Source organism: Malaclemys terrapin, chromosome 5 (assembly GCF_027887155.1).
Source record: "Malaclemys terrapin pileata isolate rMalTer1 chromosome 5, rMalTer1.hap1, whole genome shotgun sequence".
NCBI classification, from domain to species: Eukaryota; Metazoa; Chordata; order Testudines; family Emydidae; genus Malaclemys; species Malaclemys terrapin.
In genome coordinates this window covers 101,616,018-101,636,437 of record NC_071509.1, presented here as the reverse complement: position 1 = coordinate 101,636,437, position 20,420 = coordinate 101,616,018, and the positions used below count along the sequence as shown (strand labels likewise).

The 20,420-nt window shown below is 40.7% G+C and overlaps 1 protein-coding gene across 1 annotated transcript in view; it reads right to left on the bottom strand.

The window, feature by feature from the left end:
- Positions 1 to 19,669, bottom strand: part of METTL14 (methyltransferase 14, N6-adenosine-methyltransferase subunit) — a 35,381-nt gene extending 15,712 nt beyond the window's left edge. Inside the window, exons 1-5 of the mRNA XM_054030292.1 lie at positions 19,584 to 19,669; positions 18,633 to 18,721; positions 17,451 to 17,538; positions 7,589 to 7,669; positions 6,817 to 6,904 (exon numbers count right to left, since the gene is read on the bottom strand). Of these exons, the coding sequence (XP_053886267.1) occupies positions 6,817 to 6,904; positions 7,589 to 7,669; positions 17,451 to 17,538; positions 18,633 to 18,721; positions 19,584 to 19,655 (418 nt within the window). The 5' untranslated portion in view covers positions 19,656 to 19,669. The remainder of the gene's footprint in view (positions 1 to 6,816; positions 6,905 to 7,588; positions 7,670 to 17,450; positions 17,539 to 18,632; positions 18,722 to 19,583) is intronic.
- Between the last annotated feature and the right edge of the window lie 751 nt (positions 19,670 to 20,420).

Below are 20,420 nucleotides of genomic sequence, written 5' to 3'. Positions count from 1 at the left end.
AATAGAAGGAATCAATGGAAATGAACCGGTACTGCTGAGGCACCCTGTAACTTTCAACAGAGATATATCAAGAAGTTACTGTCAGGGTTGCATCTAAAAATACAGTGTGGGTCTACATATATGTTTAATATTCAGTTAGTAACTATGATCAGCTAACAGTGCATCATACCTATCAGCTGCCTCGTATGGCACACAACTGTCTTCTTGTAACTGGCTTAACATATTTGTTTCAGAAACAACAGGACACCACAATCATGTCCGTGTAATCAGTTTAGCCAGTCCGCCTTCCTCCCAGCTCCGCAGGCAGAGTGTATTGCCTCTCATGCTGTTGCGTGCATATCCTCTGGGCACTCAATTCCCAGCTAGCACTATGAATACCTGCCTAGAGTTGATTAGAAGGATTGTCCAATGGTTAGGGCAGTAGCCAAGGAACTGAGAGAACCAGGTTCAAAATATAATCCTTTTTCAAAATAAATCTGTTTAAAGTGAAATCTGAATTTAATACAAATGATCAAATTATAGTCTCTTAAAACATTAAAATAAAAAACAAATATGATGAATCCATGAGCCTCTATCAAAAGCTTTGAGTCAAAGGCCGCTTTTATATATAAAGAACCACAGGGAAAACATCTAACCTTTGTCAAGCTTTATAACTATGACCCAATAGGTCATGTATTGTATTAAGTAAGGGCTTTATCCTGTGGGGGAAACAGGGGCTATACTACTGACTGCAAGAGACTGGCAAAGTTATCACAGGCATTCAGACCCAGCCACTGACTCCTGGAGACACAATCATGTATCCACTGAATCCATCTGTGTTGTCTCATTGTCCTATTTTATAGCTTCTCCCGACCCGAGCGCTAACTGGTTCAGTTCTTAAATTATGAATATTTATGACTCCACCCATCATAGAAACTTACTCTCCAGTTCATGAAAAAACATTGATCTGCCCATTAACTACCAGACCTTGCTTCTGGATGGTTCTGGGCACTTCCAGTAAATAGCCTTGTTCTGTCTCCTTGCATGTGTACACAGACAAAGATACAAATAAATAGAATTCCATTAATTTCTCAACTAACTCCTTCACTGTTGCTAAACAAATAAAATACTGCAATGCAAAAGGCATGATGGTTACAGGAGCTGAAGTTCTGGGTTGTTGTTAGTTCTTTTATTTCTCTGGGGATGGGGGGAGAAGAGGAGAGGGTAGTTAAGTACCACGGGAGAAGGAGAAGAGTGTGCAACCAGAAAAGAGCAACACAGGGGTCAAAGCAGAACACTATGGGGAAAAAAAGGGACAATATTCCTTCAGAGAGTGCAGTCTCATGTTGATTTCAGCGCCTGGAAACTGTAGGAAAAAGAACTGCCATGGCTGCAGGTCATATTTGAGAATATTTTCAAGAAATTCCCTGTACCTCCGGGTAAAAAAAGCAACACGTGCCAAATGCAAACAGTGGAACAAAGAGATGCAATGCCTGATTGTCAGAATGAAATGTTATGAAAAATCGTCCTCAGAAGGCAATGCCTTTGAAGATGATGATGTGGACATGTCTGAACAATCTGGATCAACTGGTTAGTAAACTTATTTTTGCACCATTCTTATGGAGAGCCTACCATGTCTCACAATATGAATAAATAATTTAGACTGTCATAAATTGATGTTTAGAGTAGAATTCTTATTTATGAATTTCAAAATGTTTGCGTTCAACATATAACTGGCATGCTAGTTTATTGTGGAAGTATTTATCAATTAATGTTACTGTTGGACTTCTCAAACAATTTTTTTTAATTGATCAGTATAATCAAACATCCTAGATGAAGATTTCCTGTTTTAAATTAAAATTTTATAAGGCACTTATGAATTTTAAAATTTAAAAAAATGTTTTTTTAAAGCTGTTTGGTAAATTCCTAGTGATAAGGGTTTAAATAGATTTAGATAATCCTTATAATTTATTAATTATTTTCCCTATAAAACTATTTAAATAAATCAGATCATTTAAACGCTAATACAAACAGCTGCAGTAGGAAGGATCTTCCATTTACAATTTCTTTTAAAGCAATGCACTGAGTAAAACTCTGAGTGAGGGACTTTATTTTACCATTTTGTTTCAGGGTCTAGCTTAGACATAGGGCTTATGAATGTCCATCATCTCCAATACCATTAACTGCAGAGCCATCCGGCTGGTACCACCAGCAATGCTGCAACTGAACATACGTCAGGCAGTACCATACCTTTATCAAAAAAGACTTTCTTCATCATCCAGTAAAATCATGGATGAGTTCATAATCAGGACTGGCAGATTCCAGCAAGTCTCCATAGATGAAAAGATTGCTTGGTTAATTTATGCATCGAATTTTCCCTTTCATCTTGTTCAGAACAAACATTTAATTGACATGGTTCAATCATTACAATCAGGCTACACTCTACTCCACAAAGTAGATATTGCTGTAAGGTTTCTGCATACGGTGTATGAGAAGGAAACTGAACAGTGTTGAGGAAAAACATTGACAGGAAATTCATTAATCTGAGTCTTGATGGGTGAACCAACCTACAAAATGATCCAGTAGTATGTGTGTGTGAGACAACAGATGATGGGGTTGTCTATCTTACAAAAACAACTAATACATCAGGAAATACCCATACAGCAGAATACATAAAAGAAGTAGCAGTAAAAGCTACAACACACTATGAACAAAAATGCAAGCGTCAAGCATATAGCTTTATCACAATGCTGCAAATGTAGCAAGTCAAGAAGAAATCGAGAAGATAATGAAGGGAACCTGAAACTTGTACCATATGGGCTTAGTGCTCATTTGGTGCATCTTTTAGCCAAAGACTTAAGTACAATTCTAGGAATAAAGGAAAGTGTTGCTGAAATTGCAAATTCTTCCCTAACAACCACTTTGCTTCAATTTCACATATGAGAGCAGGAGGATCCAAACTAACTGTTCCCCAAGATGTACAATGATATTCAGTGGTTGACTGGTTTGAGCTATTTATTAAGAACAGGCCTATTCTGATGACAATTTGTGAAGAAAGTCGTGACAAAACAGATGGAACTATCACAGTCAAAATAGTCAACATCAGACTAAAGAGAAATGTGGAAGATATGCTGAAAATACTGAAAGCTTGTACAAACTGCAGAAAGATTGCTTCTGTATTGCTGATGCTGTTGAAATGTAGAAAGAACTTCCAGAGTCATTGAAGAAAGACACCCAAAAAACAACCTGCAGGCAGTAAAAAAAGGGGATGGATCAAGCACTCACTCCACCTCATTTTCTTGCCAATATTCTCAACCCAAAGTATGAGGCTAGATGCCTAGCTGCTGAAGATGCAGCTGCTACAACATGGGCATTACCATCAACCATGCCAACCATAATAAATTTCAGGGCTAGAGGTGAACCATTCAAGCAGTACAAGTTTGCTGATGGTGTTTTAAAGAAAGTCACAGTACTGAACTGGTGGATGTCCCTAGCTAAGCACCCAGAAACAGAGTTTGTTGAAGTAAGTGCTAAACCAGCTTTTGACTGCAGTGACCTCTTCTGCAGGCACAGAAATAATATTTTCTTCATTCAAAGTTGAGAAATCAACTGGGAATTGAAAAGCAGGAAAACTTGTCTATCTCTTCCAGTCTATGAATAAAAACAAAGAGGGAGTGGTGGAGATCCACTAGTTTTAAAAGTTTGAAGGACAGCCTAAGTAATTTAAGAGATGGTTGTCTCATTTTCAAGAGACTTAAGCAAGGTGGATCTTTCACTTAGGCATATTTGAAAAATTTCCCAGGTTGATCTAAATAATCAGTTTAATTCACAGACTACAGTTAATCCCTCTGTGCCTTTATTAAATCATTTAGTTGTAAATATGAAACATGTTTTAATAAGAGAAGTGTATATATCCAAAATATTAAAGGTTGTTTTGTTAATATAAAATTAATTTTATATGCTGCTTTGTGTGTTTAATTAAATTCCAGTTACCATTCTAATGAAGCTTGACAGAAATCATGTGCAAAAAGTTAATTACCAATGACCAATATATCATTCATGATTTTCTAACACACTAAAAATGTACCAGTAATAAGAATCTGAAAATATTAAGCTATATAATTGCTTAAATAAATGTTCATGGTCATAGTGTACCCTCCTAGGTAGCAAAAAGATTGATCAAATCTTGAGTAAAGGCTCTATTTAGCTGTAAATCAAAATGTTTTAATGGTTACAGCAACCAATGAGATTGGATTTTCTTTAGAAAATAACCAAAGTGCAAGTGGAAAAGTTGATTAAAATCAATGAAGTAAAGCAAGACTTTTCATTTGGTGATTTAAATCACTTTGATTTGAAATCAATCCACCCTGTACTAAAGATTGTGAGGCAGTCAGATATTCCAACTGTGATGTGGGCCCAAGTATCAAAGAGATTTCCCAGAGTATACGGATATAAACAGAGCTAAACTACAAAGTAGGTGCAAAAGCATAAATATTGTTCTGATGCCTAAAGAGCTGCCGCCTCGGGACAAACTGGGACGGTGCCCAGGACCCTAAGTAGTTACCAATTTTTTATTTAAAAGTTCTAAATTTATTAAATATTGATATTAAAAGTTTTAAAAGCCGCAAAGTGGAGTTTGGTGCCTATAACAAGAGAGAAAAAGGAGGTTACCAGTCTTATGTTTGCAAAGTATGAGGATCTGGAGAAATAGTTGTCCATAGACTCCTTTCACCTGATCCTCAAACAGGTTTCTTTGCTACAGAAGAACCCGACTGCATATGACAATGGTTCTCAACTAGCGTTACGCAGAGGTGTTCCGGGGGTACATCAGCTTATCTAGATATTTGCCTAGTTTTACAAGAGGCTACATAAAAAGCACTAGCCAAGTCAGTCCAAACTCAAATTTCATACAATGACTTGTTTATACTGCTTGACATGCTATACACTGAAATATAAGTACAATTATATTCCAATCAATGTATTTTATAATTATATGGTAAAAATGAGAAAGTAAGCAATCTTTCAGTAATAGTGTGCTGTGACATTTTTGGATTTTTATGTCTGATTTTGTAAGCCAGTAGTTTTGAAGTGAGGTGAAACTTGGGGGGTACGCAAGACAAAGACTTCTGAAAGGGGTTCAATAATCTGGAAAGGTTGAGAGCCACTGGCATATGACACCTCACCAGAATAACAATGTCAATTCCATTTATTCTGTATTCCTTTTATGGCTATACAATAAGTCAGAGCAAATATCAAAGAGGCATGCTATCATTCAGTTATCTTCAGACATACAGATTATTCATTATTCTCTCTAATTGGTAAAACTAGTGAAATAAGTCTTTCAAGCATATGAACATTTCATGCTGAATATAGATATACCTGACTCAGAATATGCAGATTTTCTTAGAGCACTAATCAGAGTTGTCAAGATGAATATACTGTTTATCCTGGAAAGCAGTTAATTATCTAAAACCTTTTATTTCAATACCTTATGCCAAAAGATTTTTTGAAGTGTTCAGAAGACTATGATAGTAGATTTATACTGAGGTGGCACCCAGATGTCATGATTAAGATGTGCTAAGAGCTGTACAAACACACGATCCCTTCACTGAAAATCTTACAGTCTTATAATTGGTTCAAGGTGAGATAATACATTTCAGAGATTTTTTTTTTTAAACTAAGTTGCCATGAGACATCCATGTTGGAGAACAGGACCAAAGGATGTTATTTTAATTTTATAAACTCAAAACACAGAGCCAGTTAGCACTTACATAGCACTTTTCAAACAGTAGAGTAAATTCAGCATTGGCCTGAACATGTGAAACTATACTGACTTAAATAGTTATGCTCTTCTAAACTAGTAATGAATTTGGCCTACTAATGAATTCTCAGAATGTAATTACTTTTCAAAGTATTATTCCCATTTTATATGGAATGCACAGATGTCAAAGGAGTTCTCTGGGGCAGCACAGTGAAACCAATCACTAAACCAAGATTAAAAAAACGTCCGTGGGACCTAGGGACAGTTGATCAGTCCACTAGACCAGGGATTCTCAACCTTTTTTTTTTTTTTTGTAAGATCTCTCCCCTACCCCCACCCCCACCCCGCACCTCCCCCCAGCGTGCTATAAAACTCCAGGGCCCAGTTTGGGGGGGTAGAGATGCCCTCAGGCATAGGCGTAGTTTGACTTCCATTGGGGTTCGGGGGAGCAAGGGCAAGCGGGGCTCAGGCCAGCTCCGCACGGTGGAGTCCACTGAGGCAACACCACCTTCACCCCGACTCTCCTCAGCAGGCCACCCAGCCTGTCCGGGTTGGGGGGCAACCAAAAATTATACCTCAAAGGGGGTGACTCAGCCCCATGGGGGGAGGGGGGGCACCTAGGCTTTAGGATTCAGTCCCGTGGCTTCTGGCTTCAGCCCCGCATGGGCTCCAGGATGTGGAGCTCCAGGTTTCAGCCCTGGGGCCCCGCAGCCCCCCTGAAACGACTCTCAGACCCCTGGTTAAAAGCCACTGCACTACACCACACTAGAACATGAAATTCACCAGTTAAAAAGCTTTTAAAACTAAATGGTTTAAAATAAAGTTGGCAATAGCATCTTCCTACCTCTATATAACGGATATGACAGAAACAGTCCCGGGTAATTTTATAAATGGAAGAACAGAAAGACTCTCTTCCATTCCCTTTCTTATTTTCAATACCAAAAAAGAGAGCATGCCCAAATACAAGCAATTACATTTTGGGGGGGAGGAAGGGGGTCGGGAGGAAGAGGTGAAGCTATATTACAGCAAACAGCAAGAAACTTTCTTAGTTGATTGTTTGGGCTATTCTGACATACCCACATCTCTGATAAAGTTCTGCGGCCTGTGTCCTGTATCCACAAAGTGTTGACAATAATCATTGTGAGGATTTAAGCTCTGGGTTCCCTATAGAAAAAAGGAACAAAAAGGGAGAGAGATGATTCAGGCCATGCACATTTCCAACTGATTTTACATACCACACGGCGAAAAGTTTCTAGCTTACAAAATACTGTTCTGCCTCTTCCTCAACATATCATTCTATACCAGTGGTTCTCAAACTTTTGTACTGGTGACCCCTTTCACATAGCAAGCCTCTGAGTGCGACCCCCCTTATAAATTAAAAACAGTTTCTATATATTTAACACCACCATTATAAATGCTAGATGCAAAGTGGGGTTTGGAGTGGAGGCTGATAGCTCACGACTCCCCATGTAAGAACCTCGCAACCCCCAGTTTGAGAACCCCTGTTCTACACTGTAAAGATTCCACAATACATAAGTTATGTATTACTATAAGTTTTAGCCACTGGCACACGTTCACTGTACTATGGTTTGCTGCAAGCCTGAAACAGGAGAAAAATAGAACAGGCTGATAACCTGCACTCTTGAGTCAGATATTGGCCAAGTGATTCATGAATAATTTAAAGGCCAAGTGTTAATTTCATGTCATCCATAAAGACCCTTCATTAACCTTGTAATCAGAGGCATAAGTTCATCCCATAAAATATTTCAAACCTCTTCAGTTGTCGAGACAGCTTAATGCAACCACATGATGGGAGCGCAATGATTGCAAGGTGCAAAGGTAGCTTACCTTCAGAAAGGTACTGGAATCTTTGTAAATCTCTTCTTCATAGGGCAGGTTCTCTTCATCTTGATGCAGCTCTACTTCATCCTTTGGAATAAAGCAGATTTTATATGCATGTAGGCACATGCTGTTTCTCTCTTCATTATGACTCCGCTTCTTAATGAAGGAAGAAGTGGGCTGTCTATGAATATAAGCCTCCTGCAACAGTAGATCATGAATGTTTCCAATGCCAGTTTCGGAAAAGAAATTTAACTGACATGTTGCCAAAAAGGGCACTCTTTCTCTCATTACTAATTAGCTTGGGTTACCAACAAGACCTTGAAAATAAGTAACAAGATAAGCAGCATTTATAAAGCACCATAAATATATGTGGTGCTTTACACAGCACAAAATCATACATGCACTGTCCTGAAGAGTTTACACTCCCTTTTTATCTATACACACTAAAGTAATTTTTTGTGCAGGGGAAACTGGAAAGCTTCAGTAATTCAAACTCCCCCTTGTGAGTTACTGCCCATGCATTAACGAGTCACCACAGTCCATCATACAAGCCAACACATATCTTTAAAAAATGCCTAACCAACAAACAACTCAAAGCTTTTACAAAAAGGGTGACTGGCTAACTGTGAATCAAGAGAGAATGCCACCTTTAAAGAACTGCAAGAAATTTTCTTTCCCTGTAAAGGTAATCATCACGTATGCATGCTCCCACTCAAGACTACAAAACTAGAAGGATGCCAATCTGGTACATTCACAATCTAAAGTACAACAGTGTCCAGAGCAGAAGTCAGTTCTGCTCAGTGTATCACTCTCAGCATATTACTTGTGAACACAAGCTCCTGTCACCTGCCCTGTTTAAACCAAATAGGTTTATCGTGCATCTTCAGAGTAACTACACTGGGAGAAAATACAGGATAGTCAACCCTCTCTTTAGTTTCATATAATAATTGAAAACATACAATAAGGGAAAATGGTTAATTTTTTGGTCTTAAAAACAAAAATGGGCCTATTACAGAAATTCACTGGGACAGTTGTTAAATCTTTGAACCTGGGTATCCCTCACCAATTTCCCCCCAGAAGTTATGCCCCTCTTCCCCTGTCCCCAATCTCTTGATTTTCTGTAGTTATTTAAGCCCCATGTCAATGGTGGTCTGCTCACCTAAAGTTGATTGTGGGGTCTAGGCCTTAGATTGCAAGCTCCCCTTGGGAGCAAGGAATGTTTAATTTTTTTGTACATATGGTTTGCCGAGGCAATGGGACCCCCAAACTGATTAGCTTCTATAGCAATACAAATAGTAAAATAGGCTACAGCAGCTAGTAGCAAGTAGAAGTAGAATCGTGTGATCTATCAGCAGTTCACAGAACACAATTTGAGAAATGCCAATATAAAAATACCTCTCTATTCCTTAAGCCTAGCAGTTAATTTTTTTAAAATGGCACAGAAGAGAAAAAATATCATTGCTACAGACAGGATTTCTGAAACGACAACTCCTGAAACACAAAAAAAACCTGACTTTGTATTCAAAAAATAGAAGTTGCTCTTTATTTACTTTTACTTCAGTAATGTTAATATGGCAACTAGACATTAGTGAATTATCTACATTACTAGCTAAGGCTCTTCTATCTTAAGCAATGTGATTTCAGTATCAGAAATTCCCAAGTGTCTGGGTGGGGCAATGATTTAGTGCACTACTTCTCATTTCTGAAAAGCTAGGCTCAACCTTGTTTTAGATAACACAATAAGCTTTTTAGTCTCTATTATTCACTTGGCAGATTTTTGTCTGTATAACAAAACCACAACATAATTCGGCATTATTAGCCATCTATGATCACTATAGCTCTCGGAGTATTGCAGGTCCAGACTGCAGTGAGAGATAATCAGGAAAACTTGAATCAGTACTATGGCAAATCAATCTATAACAGGTTTATTAGTGTCATCCCCAAGAGGAATATTCAGTCTAGTGCACAGACATTTTTTTAGAAGGAGTACTTTAACTTTTACATTTAATAGGGATTCAGGCTTAGACCAATGAGCTTGTAAGACTAGACTAAATTAGTAAATTTAACGTGCTCAAGCTAACAATGAAAAATATTAAGCAAAAACAAAGGCCAAAGTTTTATTAGATAAATATCTCCCTGCCCATTAGAAAAATTGCAGCATCTATACAAGACAGTACATTGCTCCATTATAGTGGTTCTATTGGTAATTTCAAGATTCTCATGTTAATAATTAAACATTATACAGGTCCCAAGGATTAGGCTTTATTCGAGTACTTAGCTATTTTCTAAATGCAGCAATACTGTTACAGATTGGTCACCCATTTTAAAAGCAACAGGCTGATTAAGGGTATGTTTTTATGTATTTTTTTCAGATGGTACTGATAATCTCAGTGTATGAATTCTATGTGATTTGGTCACGTAAATATTTTAGAGAGAAATCAATTCAGTTTAACAGAACATACAATAAATAATTGATAATGTCTATATAGATTTGTCAGTTTGTTTTATTCCAATGATACATTCACTGAACGGAGCAAAGAAAGCAAAAATAAAATAAAGTAAACTAAGGTGAGCCCTTGGCATATTTAAAGTATTTTCTTCAGGACATATAGTTAGCTTACTGTACATACATAGATGAACATTAAGCAATTGTTTTAGTGCCTCTCCCAATTCCAATGTTATTTATTATTTTTGTGCACCCAAAAGTACACTAAGCATCTCACAAATCAAACAACATATATTTATTTGACATAATGCAGTGAGGGTCATCGAAAAATAAGGAAAAGGGAGAAGGACAATGGTGACAAGAATAAGATCACAGCTAATCAGTAAGATGCACATATCTTGATAGTCATTTTTTGGCTTAACCTTTCTCTATCCATCATTTCTCTGATGTGTCAGACGTGAATTTTTAGGAAACACTTAAATGAAGTGAAGGAAGTAGGCTGCCACATACGTTTGGGGTAGGTGTCCCAAGAATAAGGGGGAGCATGGAAGACCACTTTTAACCACCATTTCCTTTATAAAAATATAATCATCCCTGACTTCTCCTAATGTCTTGTTATCACCTTAAACAAGTGGCCCCAGTTCGCCGTTCCCAACCAATGGGAGCTGCAGGAAGCGGCGTGGGCCGGTCCCCGCGAGGGGCTTACCCTGAACAAGCCGCGAACCAAGTTTGGGAACCACTGCCTTAAACAAAACATAGGCTAAAAACACTCCAACAAACTCTCTCTTTTGCAATTGCTGAACATTCATCCTTCCTCTCATTCAGCCCATACGGTATGGGTCATCTTCAACTCTCTTACCTCACCCCAAACTAATCCTGACACTTTTAAAATTCAATCTATTTTGCTTGTACTACAAAATATTTGTTCTTGGCCAGCAACTCTCTTCCCTTTTTGGTAACTGCAACCTCTTTCTCTTTGGCCTCTCAACATATAGATCACACAATTTCATTTCATACAACTTACTAGTAACATGTTCCTGGCCAATTCCTCTGACTACATCACACCTTTCTTTGAATCTGTCTACTGGTTTGCTCACCCTTTACCACCATACTCACAGGATGGATAAAAATCAATTATTTAAAAAAAAAATCAAATATTTTTTATTTAAATCAGATTTTTTTGATAAAATGCTTTTTGAGGAAAAAGCATATCTAAAGATAGTTTTAATTAAGATACATTATAGCTCAAAGATACCTCATCATGGAATAGGGATTATAAATTTTAATTCTATAGTATGAGACAATATAGTCATGTAATGTTTAAGAAAAGAAGAGAGGAGACTAAGGGGGGATATGATAGAGGTTTATAAACTCATGAGTTGTGTGGAGAAAGTGAGAAAGTGAATAAGGAAAAGACATTTACTTGTTCCCATAATATAAGAACTAGGGACCACCAAATGAAATTAATGGGCAGCAGGTTTAAAACAAATAAAAGGAAGTTCTTCTTCACACAGTGCACAGTCAACCTGTGGAACTCCTTGCCTGAGGAGGTTGTGAAGGCTAGGACTATAAAAGAGTTTAAAAAAGAACTAGATAAATTCATGGAGATTAAGTCCATTCATGGCTATTAGCCAGGCTAGGTAAGGAATGGTGTCCCCTAGCCTGTTTGTCAGAGGGTAGAGATGGATAGCAGGAGAGAGATCAGTTGATAATTACCTGTTAGGTTCACTCCCTCTGGGACACCTGGCATTGGTCACTGTCAGTAGACAGAATACTGCGCTGGATGTACCTTTGGTCTGACCCAGTATGGCCATTCTTATGTTCTTATGTAAAAGTTTTGTAAACGAGTTCCAATAGTTCATGGATTAGGGACCCAATCTTATGGGGTTCCACAAGCTTCTGTATAGATTATTTAGGTTAATCTTTCTATCTACCCAATGGGGCTCAGTCTAGAAGATACCATCAGAGATGCTTAGTTTTGCAGTTCTCAAACTGTGGATTTGTGTCTCCAGAGGTAACGTGCTTGTTAACAGAAAAAATGTTTTTAAATAAATAAATATATTGAGGTGAGAAATAACAGACCTCAACTCTACTGTCCCTCTGCATATCTGTGTACACAGAGTCAATCCCTTACCTCTCTCTAAAAGTATAAAGTTTCAGAAAGTTGGGGGCGGAATAGATCTGGACAAGAAGAAGTCTAGAGATAAATGTGAGAAGCGAGGGACACCTGCTTGTTTTGTTAAAATAATATACGTTTGCTGCTGAAGAAAAAAATCCAGAATTATTTAATTAAAACAACAACATTAAGTAAACAATTTAAATGTCTGTCTGGTGATGTTCTCCTCCTAATACAGCATGGCAAGAAAATCCTCCAAATATTAATGATTAACCTGTTGAATTGGAGATAGTTCACCTCCCAATGACTTCAGAAATATCTGCTTCAATTACCTTTGGTAAATGAAATAACCAAACAATCATTCATTTTCTGATATAGCTGTAAAACTAATCTGAAAAGTTTTCAAAATAAATCACTTTAAAAATGTATACTATGTACCTTCTAAAAATGAAACCTACATCTATCTCTGAGTTATGAAGAATATGTATTATTAAGGTTATAACAACGAACAACAATGCATTTTTATATACAAAACCATGATTAAATCGAGTCTTCCAACTAGCGATTTAAAACAAATCCACCCTGCATATTTGTCTGTGCTGTCAAGGCCCTCTGTAACTCTGCCCTTCCACATCTATTCAAACTTGTCTCTTCCAACACCACCCATATTCTCACTGTAATCGTGCCCATATTCTAACGACTTCCATGAGAAAAATAATTTAAATTTCAGATGTTACCATATACTGAGACTAGAACCATGTACAACTGCATCAAAGGGGTTCTCATCATCACCTAAGCTTCCTTGCTAGCTCAAAGACCCATGGAAGACACCTAATCATTAAATATATATGTTAAACACCCCTACATGAGGCATATCAATAGCACTGATACCAGTCAGCTCTGTGTTCTTGGGGAACCAGGGTGCAGTATCCAGCCTCATGAAGGCCCCCACCCCCACACCACCCTCCAGCCTCTGCTTGAACCAAAACCGATCAGAAGAAAGACTTACAGAAAGCAATGAAAAGGCGGTGGAAGACAAACCCCTCCTGACAAGGGAGACAGGATTAAAGCAACTCCCCCTAGCCTCATCTGCATCAAAAATGGGACAGGGAGGCATCTCCATTAGCATACAGAATGGAGAACAGATTTCAAGGCAAGAACCACACTGAATTCTGGGACCAGAAAAGCAGGGAAGCACTGTATCATTGGGGATCTCTGCTCCAGATGTTAATGAATTTATGCCTGCACACACCCAGCTCAGCAGTTATCAGACCAATTTTAGTAATGAATCCTTGACTGATATCCAAAATACTGTAGCTGCTTAATTGCACTGTGAGCTCCCTTGACGGAACACCACCCAAAGCCAGGAATGATCAGTTCCTATTATCTAGCCTAAAGAAAACCCTTGAGTTATCAGTTTACCCATAAACAAATCCAGTGTTCTCCCTTGAACCATTGTTGTTTCCCTACAAAAAACCCTACCCACGCTCAAGTAAGTGTTCTGATGCCTAGATCCAAACTCTGCATCAGTTCCACTGGGATTTCAGCTTCTCCTGACTGATTGAGCGGGGGGCTCTGCCTGTCTCCAGCACTCAGGACCCTGAGCTACCACCATCACCTGGGAACCCCGACCAGTTCAAGCTTCATAGAGTGGTGAGACCCCAGCTCTCTCTCTGTTTTCTTCTCTACCTCAGGTATATAATAATGTAACTGTTACATTTGTTTAGACTCTCTGTGTGTGGTTATTATTACACCTCTATCTCGATATAACGCTGTCCTTGGGAGCCAAAAAATCTTACCGCGTTATAGGTGAAACCGGGTTATATTGAACTTGCTTTGATCCACCGGAGTGCGCAGCAGCCCCCCCCCTCCCACCCCGGAGCACTGCTTTACCGCGTTATATCTGAATTTGTGTTATATCGGGCCGCGTTATATCGAGGTAGAGGTGTATTATTCAATAAATAACTTTTATGGTTAAGCTGGTTGCTTCTCTCCCTCTCTCTCTGAACTTTACTCTTTTGTGTTTTTGGCTTCCTCATTTACTGTGCAGCAACGTTCCTCTTACCTAAGCTAAAGATCCCTATAGCGCCCAAACATACTGTGGGGTTTGCTCATCAAGTAGGTTACTACCAGAACAATTGTAGCATGAAAGTGGGGATAGGGACGTGCTGAACCTATGACATATGAGGGTGGCAGCTTGCAAGTGCTGCTTGACCCAGACTACTGAGTCCAGGGGCATATAAGGGTGGCAACCTGGAAGTGCTGTTTAACCCAGCCTGCTCAGGCTTACTCTATTCTGGTACAGTACCTATGGCATATAAGGGTGGCAGCTTGGAAATCGTACTGGACCCAGCCCACTGAGTCATGGGGCATATAAGGGGTCAGCTTGACAGTACTGATGGACTTGGTGTGTGCGTGCATCTGATTCTGGGGCTGGAGGAATCCAGCCCTGGGAAACCTAGGTCCTGCAGGATAGGTCCATTGGGAGGGGACTTGCAAAGGGAAAAGTAGGGCTCCATATGAAAACACAAGTGACAAGCAGTACATGGATAGATATAGACATCCCCCAAACCCCCCCCGGGAAGAGTAACCCTAATAAATGAGCGTACCACCAAGTAACGGGCAAATCTGGTAACAGCATGAAATATAACACCGCTCTACAGCCAAAATGTTTCTGAAATAAATGTAGTCAAGCTTTACTAATTCTGAGTCACTGAGAACGAAAATGATGCTTAAAATTGTTGATTGGCTCTAGTTTTCAAGATATGCTATTGGGTCAGTATATACGACCCTTGACTTGGGAATGGCGGAGGATAAGTGAGTTATAAAGGGAAGGGATTTCAATTTAAACCAGAAATGACTAAAATACATCTTTGACTGGATTTATGAATAAATCTATGACTGGGTTTGGACAGTACTTGCTTTTTAGGCAAAACAATGAATGATGCAATCTGAAGCTGGTATTGCATCATCCATGATATGAATTGCATCATGTTATTCCTAGAAGTCATGGATGATGCAATCATAACGAAGCTTACATCGCTCTGCTGAACAAATTGCCCTATATCAGCTCTAGAAATCATACAGTGTCGTGCTCTCTTATTTGTCAGTGTTTGATTTTGCGAATGGACACATTTCTGTTTAGCCAAAGTGAGCAGAGATGCCTCGTACTTGTGTGAACAGTGCAGATAACTTCTGCTATGTTTGTGGTGTGGTGAAGTGACTTTTGCATCACAAAAACGCTGTATAACCACTATGGTTAAGAAAGCCTATCACCTTCATTTTGGCTGCAAAATTGGAGATCAGGACAAGAGGTGGGCCCCACACATATGCTGCAACACTTGTGCAACAAATCTTCGCCAGTGGTTGAACAGGAAAAGGAAATCTATGCCTTTTGTGGTGCCAATGATTTGAAGAGAGCCAACAGATCGTACCAGCAGTTGTTACTTCTGCATGGTGCCTCCAGTTGGGAAAGGTGTGTCAAAGAAGAAAAAGTGGACTGTGCATTATCCAAACATTCCATCAGCTATACGCCCAGTACCCCACGGAGAAGGACTGCCGGTTCCTGATGCACCAGAATCATTCTCATTTGAGTCAGACGAGGAAGAGGATGAAACTTCTGGTCCTGAACCATCAATGTCACAGGACCCACATTTTCTCCCATCCTCCTCCTCTGAACCACACCTCATAAGACAAGGTGAACTGAATGACCTTGTCAGGGATTTGGAACTACCCAAGAGTAAGGCAGAGCTGTTGGGCTCCAGACTACAGCAGTGGAATCTCCTGGCAGGTGATGTTAGGGTTTCCATGTTCCGTAACCGTCAAAAGGATCTTGTCCCATTCTTCTTCATGGAAGGTGATCTTGTAGCCTGCAACAACATCGATGGTGTGATGGCAGCCCTCAACATCGTTCACGATCCAGATGAGTGGAGACTGTTCATTGATTCACCGAAGACGAGTCTTAAAGCTGTTTTACTGCATAATGGCAATGTTTTGCCATCAATTCCAGTTGGTCATGCAGTCCATCTGAAGGAAACCTATGACAACATGAAACAACTTTTGAGGTGCATAAACTATGACCAACATCAGTGGCAGCTTTGCGGCGATCTGAAGGTTGTTGCTCTCTTGCTTGGTCTGCAGACTGGATACACAAAGTATTGCTGTTTTCTCTGCGAATGGGATAGTCGTGCAAGAGATTTCCACTATATCAAGAAAGACTGGCCACTCCGACAGTCATAGGAGCCTGGGAGGAAAAGTGTTCAGCATCCACCACTTGTTGAATCAAGGAAGATTTTGTTACCACCCTTACACATCAAGCTGGGTCTGATGAAGAACTTTGTCAAGGCCATTGACAAAACACAAGCAGCTTTCAAGTACCTCCATGGAAAATTTCCAAGGTTAAGTGAAGCTAAGATAAAGGAAGGTGTCTTTGTTGGTCCTCAGATTTGTGAACTTCTTCGAGATAGTGCATGGTCAAATGCATCGCGTGGCAAGGCAAAGACGGCATGGTAGTGCCAGTTAGTGGCAATACATTTTCTCGGAAACAACAAGGCAGACAACTACAGGTTGTTGGTGGAAAACCTCCTCAAGGCATACAAAAGCCTTGGTTGCAACATGTCTCTAAAGATACATTTTTTGCACTCTCATCTAGATTTTTTTCCACCGAACTGCGGAGCAGTGAGCGACAAGCATGGCGAGCGATTTCACCAGGACATTGCAACAATGGAGAAACGCTATCAGGGCAAATGGAGCCCATCAATGCTTGCAGATTATTGCTGGACAGTGACAAGAGATGCTCCATTTAATGAATACAAGAGACAAGCCAAGAAGCGCTGAGTAGACACTGAATAGGACTAAACTATGTACAGAATTGTTTTTTGCCTTTTGTTTCATAATAAATTTTATTTATATAACCCTTTTGCTGATTTTTAAAAAGTGTTACATAAACAGGACAGGTCATCATGTAAAGCAACCATAAACACATGAAAAGACCTAGGTTTACAATTTATGATTAAAACTCTACTATCTACACAATATACATAGACATAAAATGTAAAAACTTAAATATCTTAGAAACAGTAGCCAGTTGTTTTAATTGTCATATTTGAATTCAGCACATCAAAATACATAAATAGCACATTTTCTCTCTGAAGCAGACGACTTCTCAAAAATTGTAGACCAGTGTAATCTAACCGTTTTAGTGACTGACTTTCTGAAATAAGTTTCCCACAAACTAATATTTTATCATTCAGCACAGAAAGTTCACCACTTTAAAAAAATGTCTGTTTCTTGGACTGTCTTTTTACCTTATATTCTTCAATTTCTTCTTCATCAGCCTCTCCCTCATCTGGATATTTCCGTTTTGCATTTGGTGCTAAAGTATCATAAGAAGCCCTAAAAACATATAGGAAAGTCATAGATTTAAAGCAATTTCTCTTCTTCACTACATTAGAACATATTTCACAATCTGGGATCTGCAAAGGGTGCATATTGGTTTCTGAATTGAATTTTAAGAGCCTGGTTTTAATCTAGAGCCTAAAATGGCTTGGGACCGGCTTCTCTCATAATGCCATACTGTGGCAGCTTTCTGACAAAAGAACTCTTTTAAAGAGCAACAGAGGGTCCTGTGGTCTTTTAAAGAGTTCTATCTTATTTTCTTAATTGTTTATATTGTTAGAACCGTAAAACAACACATTTACTTTGCAGTGTTCAAACTGGCCGGACCCTAATGGTCAGATTATTAGGTCACTTGAAGCAGTGTAAATCCAGTAATCATTCCTACTGAAGTCAGAATTTCATCAGTGTAAATCTGGGGTAATTGAAATTAGTTTTTGTCTCCAAGGATTAGTTTGAAGATGGGGGCTAAATCCTGCTTTCCTTACTCAAACAAGCAGTCAATCACATCAAAAGGATTTCTTCTGTGATTATGGTAAGTATGATTTGGCTCCAACATTGTTACAACTTGGTTGGCTAGGGTATTTCTTTTACTATTTCTGTTTTGATGTGTGTTCTACAGTTTTACCTTTTGTTTTTATGGTCCTCCGGGACTGGCTAACAACCACTTCAGTTCAACATCCACCGTTTTACCAAGTGCTACTTAAACAGATCTAACAAAGGCATCTCTCCTACTGAATTAAGAGCTGTTTTAAGGTTTCCCTTTGCAATCACAAGAGGGAAGAATGGAATTCTGTAAACGTAGGAAAAGTATGAACACTACTATAGCAAGGCTATTTTTAGAACAGATAAAGAATCTCAGTAAGACAGTGAGATTTATAACCACAAGCCTGTGATTGTGAATTTTTTCTTAATTCTTATTTTCTGATGCGGACTAACATTTCTTTACTTTTGTTAACCTGGATGGGGAAAAAAATGCTTGTCTTATGAAACTGATCCTGCTCTCTTCTCCCCTTCTTTCAAAAACTATAGTTTTGTGTTGTTGTTTTTTGAGCAAAAACTGATTTCTAACAGAAAACTGCTTCAATACAGACCTGCAGTTTTCTCTCGTTTCAGCGATTTCCCTCTGATCATCTTTGCTGTTCAATACGGCACCAATACTATCCGCACTTTCAGCTCCCAACTGAAGGAAAGGCAATACACATACACACATACATATTCAGGCAAAAAGTACAGCCAAGCAAAAAATAACTGCCACAACAACCTCAAACCCAAGCTAAGCCGGCTAGTTTCTGCACCTGGGAGGCTCCAATCTCTGACCCCTCGCCAGGGCCGGCTCTAGGCACCAGCAAAACAAGCTGGTGCTTGGGGCAGCACATTTTTAGGGGCAGCATGACCGGCACCAGAATGCCACCCCTAAAAATGTGCCCCGGCCGCCCTAGCTCACCTCTGCTGCTGCTGCCACAGCACGCAAAACAGCTGATTCGCGCCCCGCTTCTCCCCCTCTCTCCCTCCTAGGCTTGAGAGCCTGGGGGGAGGAGGCAGGGCTGGGGATTTGGGGAAGGGGCGGAGTTGAGGCGGGGCCGGGGGTGGGGTAATTAAAGAGGGGGGGGGCGGCCAAAATTGTGTTTGCTTTGGGCTGCAAAAATCCTAGAGCCGGCCCTGCCCCTCGCAATAGAACAGTTACTCAGACACTGGCTCCCGGAGCTACGGTCAGCACAAACCAGCAGCGCAGCAGAGTCGGGACGGGGCTTGGGGGCACGGCACGGAGCACGCTGCATTCCCCGCGCCCGCAGCCGGGCGCATCCCACCCCGCCGCCGCCACCCTCGGGACCTAACCAGGGCCCGCGGGGTAATGACGCCACAGGGAGGCGCACTGGGCAAACCTGTACCTGCCATCGCTAGGCCTAGCGCGCCTGCCGCAGCTGCGTGGTCGGGGTCAGAGCAGCTGAGACACACACCCCTCCCCCCGGCCCCCAGAGGTGACTCCCGACGGGAGCTGCTCGCCGGTAGTGCCCTACATTCCCTCATGCCTAATCCGCTACCTGCTGGGCCAGGAGCTGCCGGCGCAGTTTCTGTCGCTCCCTGATCTCCTGCAGCCGGCTGTTCATCGCCATGCAACCAAGGCGGGCTCGCCGCGGGCGCGTCTTTAAAACGTCACTTCCGCTTCCTGCCCTAACTTCTCCGGAGACTCCGCCAGGCCGAGTCCCAAGCGCGCTCACCACGTGACGCAGCCAGTTGCTCTCTGCCCCACCCTGGCGGCCATCTTTGCTCAGGGCAAGAACACTGGGATGCCCGCTCTTCGCCTGTGCAGCTGTGGTGGTTGTGGCTAGACTGTGTTATGTGTCTGTTAGTAAACGGGCGCCAGGGATGGAGGGGCCAAGTGCCCCAGGATGACATGGCCTCATACCAACCACCACCACGGTCTGTCGCTACCTCAGCGTCACTCACCTATCCCTCTGGTGACACCTCCCAGCCCAGAGCCATGTGCGTGCAGCGTAGGCGGTACTTCAATAAGAGCCAGCCAAAATGCACTGTTTGTCTGATTTGTACCGTGCCCGACTTTGTACCACATGTGCTAGCAGGGCCGGCTCCAGGCACCAGCTTACCAAGCAGGTGCTTGGGGCGGCCACTTCGGAGAGGGGCGGCACATCCAGCTGTTCAACGGCAATTCAGTGGACGGTCCCTCACCCCTGCTCGGAGAGAAGGACCTCCTGCTGAATTGCCACTGCAGATCGCGATCGCGGCTTTTTTTTTTTTTTTTTTTTTGGCTGCTTGGGCGGCCCAAACCCTGGATCCAGCCCTGCGTGCTAGTGCACATTATGAAAGTAAACTCTCTTCCTTAGTTTTCACACTCGTGTCCTGTATTTCCTTGCATGGTG